The 7,799-nt window shown below is 58.1% G+C and overlaps 1 protein-coding gene across 2 annotated transcripts; it reads right to left on the bottom strand.

Annotated features, from left to right (window-relative positions):
* Nucleotides 1-117: 117 nt before the first annotated feature.
* FBXO6 (F-box protein 6) lies at nt 118-7,182 on the bottom strand. Of its 2 annotated transcripts, none has more exons than XM_011284602.3 (6): nt 7,026-7,182; nt 4,372-4,667; nt 2,350-2,476; nt 1,837-1,932; nt 813-948; nt 118-567 (listed from the first exon to the last, which is right to left on the bottom strand). In XM_011284602.3, the coding sequence occupies exons 2-6, from the start codon at nt 4,634-4,636 to the stop codon at nt 379-381; spliced, it is 813 nt and encodes a 270-aa protein (XP_011282904.1). In that variant the 5' UTR covers nt 4,637-4,667; nt 7,026-7,182; the 3' UTR covers nt 118-378. The 2 variants fall into 2 exon arrangements, with proteins under 2 accessions (XP_011282904.1, XP_044891031.1); XM_045035096.1 differs by lacking the exon at nt 7,026-7,182 and adding an exon at nt 5,865-6,833.
* Nucleotides 7,183-7,799: the final 617 nt, after the last annotated feature.

Here is a 7,799-nt window from a genome sequence, read left to right as displayed (position 1 = left end):
GCTGGGCTGTCACTAACTGGAGAGGGGCAGGAGCAGCCAAATTAACTTGGGAGGAGGGGCTGCTTCTCTCCCAAAGTGCCAGGGACCCCCCCACCACCCGTAAACCCAACCCCAGGCTGGTTTTACGGAAAACATTTATTGTGAGAAAATGTCAGAGCACATGACTGGGGGCTCCCACAAACTGGTGGGTTTCCCCAAGGTTGGAACTGGGGCAGGAGCTCCAGGGCAGGGGCCCTCGCTGCCGGCTACACGCTCCGCCGGAGGAGACCTCTGGCAGTCAGTTGGCCCAGACAGAGGACGGATGAATGGCTATCAAATGACGGGCTGTCAGAAGGGCCTTCTGAGGTGAGGGAAGGAGGGCAGGCAGACAACCTTCTCCTACCCCTCTGTGGTCTCAGGCAGAGCTGTGCAGGGGGCCAGGTTCCTAGTCATCTTCGGGCTGATAACGATGCTGCTGTTGGTGACGCGGGGCCCATACCAGCCTGCCCAGAACTGGGTGTCCTTGCCCCCGTGCTGGAAGAGGATGTGGCGGACGCCTGGAGGGTAATCTGAGAAAGTGTACGAGACCTGGGGGGGTGGGGAGAGGAAGAAGTGATCGCCAGGATTGGGGAAGGGACGAGATGGGGTGACCACCCCGCTGGAGAGGGGAAGGAAAGAGCCAGGTCCTGCAGGGGAGAGCCCCCCGGGCTGAACGCCACGAGCTCCAGGCAGGAGAGCTGGGGGCCTTCTGTGCCCTGAGGCTGACCCTTGTTTCTTTGCCCTCGTGGCCCTGAGAGAAGCAGGCGGTGAAGGGCAAGCAGGTGAGGCCTCACCTCCGTCCACTTGGCATTGTTCCATTGATCGATGGTCACGGGCGGGGGCTCGAAGGAGGCCAGGACGATGTAGTCGGCTGAGGCCAGCTGTACGCGGATGTGGTAGGTACAGCCACAGTCTGCTCTGGCGGCGAACCTGGGGGAGGGTGGGGCTCAGGACTGTGCACCCCAAGACAGAAGGTGGCCCTGGAGGTGGGGGAGGTGGCAGCCCCATAAACCGGAGCTCTGAGTTGGATTTCCCTGCTCCGCCCCTGAGGCCCCGCTGGTTTCACTGCTCCCTGGGCCCTACTGTGCCCTTGGGGCAGTGGAGCAAAGCGGCATCCCTTTTGGGTATCCTCTGCTGATGTCCCTTTAACACAGCAAAAGGGTCCTTACGGATCAAGGCCTGGGCTGCGGGAGCTGTGTCACCTGTACGTTATCATGGATCAGACTGCAGATGTGGTGGGAGATTTAAGGGGTGGCCTGTGTGACAGGGGCTGGTATGGAGCTCACCCTCTGCTCAGCCCTGCTGTCCACCCCTCTGCAGCTCTGGATGCCCCTCCAGCCCCATCTGTGACGCTTTGAGTGGCGGCCTAGGGCCTGGCTGGAATTGGGGTCCTGCCCCTGCTGCTTTGGGCCAAGCCAGAGTCCTGCAGAGCTCTGGGTGCCGAGCAGGAGCCTGGGAAAGAGCTGAGGGGTGCACGGCGAAGGGGGAGGGAAGGCAGATAGGCGGGAGGCGTGGAGCAAAGTCCGGGGAGGGTGTGTCCTGGTGTCTCTGCTGCTTCAGTACTTGTTTGGTGACACTTTATCTGTGGGCCTCAGTCTCCCTATCTGTAAACTGGAATTAACACGTGCCGATGCAGGGTGGCAGGAGGGCCCAGAAGCGCTGAATGAGCAAGCGCCGGGTCCGCCGGCAGGAGCGGCGGGGCCAGGGTGGCCGGCTCTGGGGGCAGCCCCGACCCCAGGACACTGCCAGGCACAGACTGGGCACTTTCCCAGAAAGGAAAGAGGGGAGGACGCAGAGCGCGGCCCGAGCCCTGCTCACCAGTCCTTAACCACGATGTCAGGCCGAAACGTGTCTAGCAGCTCCTCCCCGTAGCCCTCGGCCTTGAGGTCCACCAGCTGGGACTTGAGGCACATCCTGTGGAGCATAAGGAAAGGTGGACATTTCCCGGGTGTGCGCCGTGGCCAGGACCCAGCAGTGTCCCCCGACTGCTGTGGGACCGCGGCCACTGGCTGGTGCTGGCCTATGAGAAACACATGGGGGGAGGGGTCTGACCCACCTGTGCCTCGGTGGCATGTGACCCCAGTCCAAGGGTCCCAAAGAGGGCACCTTGGTGAACTAGATTAGAAACCATAAGATACCTCTGACTTACCCTAATCACCGCCCCCCCCCCCCCCGCCCCCTGCCACGAATCCAGGCCGCTGAGGACTCCTGCTCTAGGCATCCACTTCCTCCAGCTGCAGAGAGAGGCCCTCGCTGAAGCTTGAGGTTTGGCAAAAGGTGTCCTGACCCCCTTCCCCCTCGACACTGCCGGCTCGGTGGTTTGTCCCTTACCCAAAAGATGTGACAAAGTACTTCTTGACTCTGGAGTCGGGAAAGTCCGTCCCGTGGTCTCCGGGGAGGCTCTCCACCTTCCAGCGGTCTCCGCCGTTGGAATCGATCTGCCAGGAAGCCATATCCTCTAGGAGAAATGGACCAAGGTCAGATTCCCCTGGGTAAGTGTACAGTTGGCCCTTCCCTCCTGCTGTCAGGAGGGAGGGAGGTATAAGGCTGGGCTTACTCAAGCTCCCATCTCAAGGTGAGCACCCCTCCAAAGTGCCTTTCCTCCAGCACATTCCCCCCTGTCCCCACCATGTGGGCTCTGATCCGGGACCCTCCCTGTCCCACCTTGTCCCTGACGGGCTCTACTTGTAGCATGAAGCTGGGAAAAATAGAGAATATTACCAGAAATTCTAAACTAGCCTTTCCTTCCTTTCGTTCACACTGTTGCTGGAGGGCTCTGGGAAATACCCAAGTTTCAATTCTCAAAACATGGAGTATGAAGGGCCTGTGATGGTACTTCTGTTCTTAATGGCTAATGTCAGTTTGTCCCAACGTGGCCCACTGACTTGACTGACGTTTCCCCTGACACCTAGCTATGTAACTGAGATCCAAGGGGGCCCGAGGACTGGTTTGTGGGTTTGGTGGCAGGTCATGGGAACCTTCTGGGCTAGCTCAGACCCCCCTCTGCCCAGGGCAGGAGGGATAACCGTGAGGGTGGGCGTCCTCTGCATTGGTGGCACGTGGTGACCCCATACTCGTGATCCCCACCAGGTTGGCCTGGCAGGTTCCGGTCTCCCCGTTCAGACATTCAGACTGAGCTGAGAGAACCTTAAAAAACAGCAGTGTTTCTCTACCAAGGCTTTCCAGAACAGTCACCAAGGGAGCTTTTCCAAATTGCTCTCTTGCTCCCTCTACTAGAAACCCACACCTATTCCCTGGGTGCCCTGGGGCCCGCCAGTAGAGAACCAGGGGAACAACACAGAAATCCAGCAGTGGGGCTGAGCCAAGCACAGGCTGCAGGCGGGCTCTGTGGAAGCTGTGTGAGCTGAGCCGGCAGCTCAGCTGGGTCGCTTCGGAGTGGAATCTGGGGCAGGCAGAGAGATTGGGTGTCTGGGCCACTGTCTGTGGGGCCTCAGAGAGGGGCCTGAGGGCCCTTATCAGTCAGGACCAGGCCCCAGCAACTGGGCAGTTCTGGATCTTCCAGTAGGACACTCATCACGGGCCTAGCGCTCCCCATCTATAAAAGGGAGCCAACCTACATATTTGGTCAACTCTCGGGATCCTCGTGAGGGTCAAGAGAGAAAACTGACGTGAAAGGGGTTCCAAGCGTACAAACTACGCCTCAGTCGATTGCTGCTGTAGCCCCAACAGGAAGCCCGGTGCCTGGGATGTGGTAGGTGTTCAATGAAGGGAAAAAACCACTGGCAGACAGAAGAGAACATTCAGAGCTACGCAGGGGCCTCAAATTACGCAGTCACCTCTTGAAATCCTTATTTCCTTCATCTGGGTAACAGGGATAACAGGAGGATAATGACATTTGTGAAGACCTCAGTCCAGTGCCTGATGCAGAGGAAGCCCCTCCAGAAACGTTAGGCAGCTTAGACCGAACTCAAGAGAGGACGGTGAATGTGTACTCTGTTCATTCAACAAACGTTTTCTGAGCACCTGCTATGTGAAGGCATCATTGCAGACACTGGGCGGAGAGGGGCAAGCAAGACCCATGAAGTCTGGACCTTGAAGTCTGTGGCAGAGGGGGAAAAAAAAAAACGACCAAGAGATAAATAAGGTAATTATAGGTAACGAAAGTGTCATCAAGGAACTGAACAGAGTGAATGTGATAGAGATAGATGTGGGGTGGGGGGGGAGGGGCGCGGGCAGGTGTCTGAACTGAGACCTGAAGAATGAGGAATCAGGGGAGTGTGGGAGGGGTGTGAGAGAACGTTCCAGACAGTGTGGGAATCGTGAGGGTAAACAAGGCCTCCTGAGTGGCGGGAAAGGGAGGGAACCGGCCTGGGGGCAGCCCCCCCCCCCCACCTTCGGCACATGGATTGCGTAGGAGATTCCTGTGGAGGCTGTGTAGGAAGTAGAAGATCTTCCAGTCGGCCACAGGCTGGTCCCCGTCCTCGGTGATGAAGCCCTCACGCAGGCACTTGCGCTTCCAGAGGGTCACCAGGTCGATGAGGTCTCGCCAGAGGCTGCAGACCAGGCGACAGCGCAGGAGCAGCTGGCGGGCGGGCACGTGCGTGAACACCTCCAGCAGGATGTTCTCAGGGAGTTCGTTGATGCTGACCGGGGCCATGGCTGGGGTGAGGTAGGGTGCACACACTGGCCTGTGGGGGGCAACACTGGTTACGAGCCCTGACCAAGCAGGCGGACCCCCTCGGATTCCCAGGGACCTCAGCCAGGGGCTCTTTTTTTTTTTTTTTTTTTTTTTTTTTTAATTTTTTTTAACGTTTATTTATTTTTGAGAGAGAGAGTGTGAACAGGGGACGGGCAGAGAGAGAGGGAGACACAGAATCTGAAGCAGGCTCCAGGCTCCGGGCTGTCAGCACAGAGCCCAACGCGGGGCTTGGACTCAGGAGCTAAGCTGAGCTGAGCTGTGAGATCATGACCTGAGCCGAAGTCAGAAGCTCAACCGATTGAGCCACCCGGGCTTTTGAAACGAGAGGGGTAGACGGCGCATTTGAGTGTCCTTCCAGTACAGAGTAGGCTGTCAGAATACGGAGTGGTCACATGCTACGCACATTTTTAAAAGAGTGTAGTAAACACATTAATAGAGACTTTAGGAGCTAATATTTAAAGGGGCCCTTCCCGCCCCCCCCCCCATTAAAAAATAATTGCCTAACGAGACGCCTGGGTGGCTCAGTCGGCTTAGCATCCGACTTCCGCCGAGGTCATGATCTCACGGTTCGTGAGTTCGAGCCCCGCATCAGACGACTTGGAGCCCCACGTTGGGTGAGCACAAATCCTGCTTTGGGTGAGCCCCACTGCTTTCTCTCTCTCTCTCAAAAAAAAAAGTAATGGTGGACCTGGTGGCCTGGAAGACCTTGCCGAGGCCACGCTGTTGTCTGTGGGCTCTGCAGGAGTTTGTGGTGATGTTATTTGGGTGCTGGGAATTCACTATCTGTCTGGGGACGTAATAAAGATTTTATATTCCACGTCACAACTTCATTAAGCGGTGGGGCTAGTGCTGAGAAACCAACTTCCTCTCCCCAGATTGCTCACTTTGGCCTGGAAGCCAGATGTGCTGAAACACCCCAATGAGAAGCACCCCCCCCCCAATTCCATTCTGGTTTGGGCATCAGGCCAGAACCCACTTTGAAATGCTCAGAAACTGCAAAGCAGATTGAGGGAGCCTGAGCAAGCCTGCCTGGGTTTGAATCCTGGCCTGCAGTGGCTAGCGTGGGGAGCTGTAAAAGGAGTTAACAACTGTCCCAACCTCAGAAGGGCCAGGAGGACTGAGTTAGCACAAGCAAAGCACTTAGCATAGGGCGGGTAAAGAAGTGCTCCAGAGCACCATTACTCACACTTCTGTCATTAACAGCAAAAACACTCCAGCAGCCGTAGTTACTCGCCCCCAAGAACACCTTCCACCCTCTACACCTGAATTGCACAAGGGTTCTGGAAAATTTACAGTGTCACCCTGGCCTGAATCTTGCCTGGTTATCCAGATCTCTAAGGAGATCCCCTAGGAGGGGAGAGAAGGCCAGCCACTGTCACTCAGATGGGCCTCATCTGATTACAGGTGGGAGGAGGAGGAACTATTCTCCCACCCCTAGAGTTTCTGAGATTTCTCATTTTCCATAGCAGCCTACAGTCTTCCCAAAGCTACCATCCCAGCAAAAATGAGGTGGGCGCATAATCTAGTTCCTGCCCAGAGAGGAGCGTTTCGGCAGGGCAGAGAACAATAGAAAAAGTACTTGGACCTTGCACAATAATGCTACGATGGGAAAAACTGCGTGTGGCTAGGCCTTCCGATTTTTCAGAAGCAACTCTAAACGATTTTGAAAATACGAAACCTGTCAATTTTTAAATGTTGGCAACTTGTAAAGGCACTGTCTAGGCCAAATAAAAGTCGCTGGGTCGGAGTTAGAGGAGACTTAGGTACGAAGAGCTCCTCACCCAGGCGTCCAGAGTCTGGTCTCTGGCTCTGGTTGAACGTTATCACCCGCACCCTCTCCCTTAGTTTCTATACTTCAAGGGTCTCCGGCGAGGCCTGTCTGGGGCAGGAGGTGAAGCCACCCCGGGGCACCCTGTGCTGCTCACGTCCCCAGCCCGAGTCGCGACCTTCTTAACACCCCCTCCAGGTACTGTTAGCATGCCAACTTCTCGAAAGCAGAAGCTGAGGCTTGGGAAAGTTTGGGGCCGGTCCCGGGCCCCGCCGGCATGATACTGCCGGGAGGTCCCAGATCGGCCCCGGGCAGGGTGTCGCTCCCAGGCGGCACGGCCCGGAGCCGGAGCCAGGACCGGGCGGCGCGGGATCCGGCCCGGCTAGTGACCAGACCTGGGCGACAGTGCCCCGCGCTGCCCCTCCGCCTCGCGCCGCCCCGACCCCCGCCCCGCGGCCCCCGGAGTCCCCGCCCGCTCGAGACTGCGTCGCCGGCTCAGTTAATGCCCCGCCCCCAGCCCCTCCCTTCCCTTCCTCCTCTCCCCCCTACCCCGGGGGGTTCCGGACACCCAAGCCCTACCCGCGCCTGTCCCACGCCCGTCCCCTGGGCTGGACTGCGATCTGGACGCGGGGCGGGACGCCCCGCCGGACCTGAGCTCCGGGTCTGCCTGGACCCTTCGCCCTCCGCTGCGCCGTCAGCTCTCGCCCCGCCCCGTCCTCGCGTCACGCGCCGCGCTCGGACCGCCCCCCTCGGGTCCCGGGGCCGCGCCCACCGCCTCGCCACGCCCCACGCCTCCCGCCCGACGCCCGCTCCTTCCGCAGCCAAGGGAAGGGAATCAATCAATCCTGAGGTCGTCGGTGCCTCCGCAGCGCTACCGACCCTCCGGACCTCGTAGCCTTAAGCTGTCTTCTCCTCCAGGTGGTGGGCGGCTCGGCAGCCGGATCCCACGTCTTCCCTTTGCTTTCTCCTCCCTCAGGGAAGTCCGAGCTTTCTCCTAACCGAGCGTTCACCTGTGCGCGGGTCACCCTGAGACCTCTTCACCCGTTCCTTCCGGCATAGAGGGAGGTGGGGCTCGCCCCAGAGGGTGATTGCTGGAACTCTGGGCTGGAGCTTGGCTTTCACCTTCACTAGGGACTGGCTTCGCCTAGGCCTCAATTTACTCAAAAGGAAAAACCTCCCTGCGTTTTTGTCGGGATTAAATTTATTAATTCCTTTCTTCAACAAATAATTATCAAGCACCTACTTAAGGCAACCACAAAGGGTTGTGCAGGCTGTGCACTGCGCCAGGGTGCCTGGCCCAGGCCATCTTGGTAACTCGTCAGGGCTGCATCTCCCCCAAAGATGTCTTTTACT

The sequence above is a fragment of the Felis catus genome, chromosome C1 (genome assembly GCF_018350175.1).
Source record: "Felis catus isolate Fca126 chromosome C1, F.catus_Fca126_mat1.0, whole genome shotgun sequence".
NCBI lineage: Eukaryota > Metazoa > Chordata > Mammalia > Carnivora > Felidae > Felis > Felis catus.
Note: the sequence above shows the minus strand (reverse complement) of the source record. Positions and strands in the feature narration are given on the sequence as shown.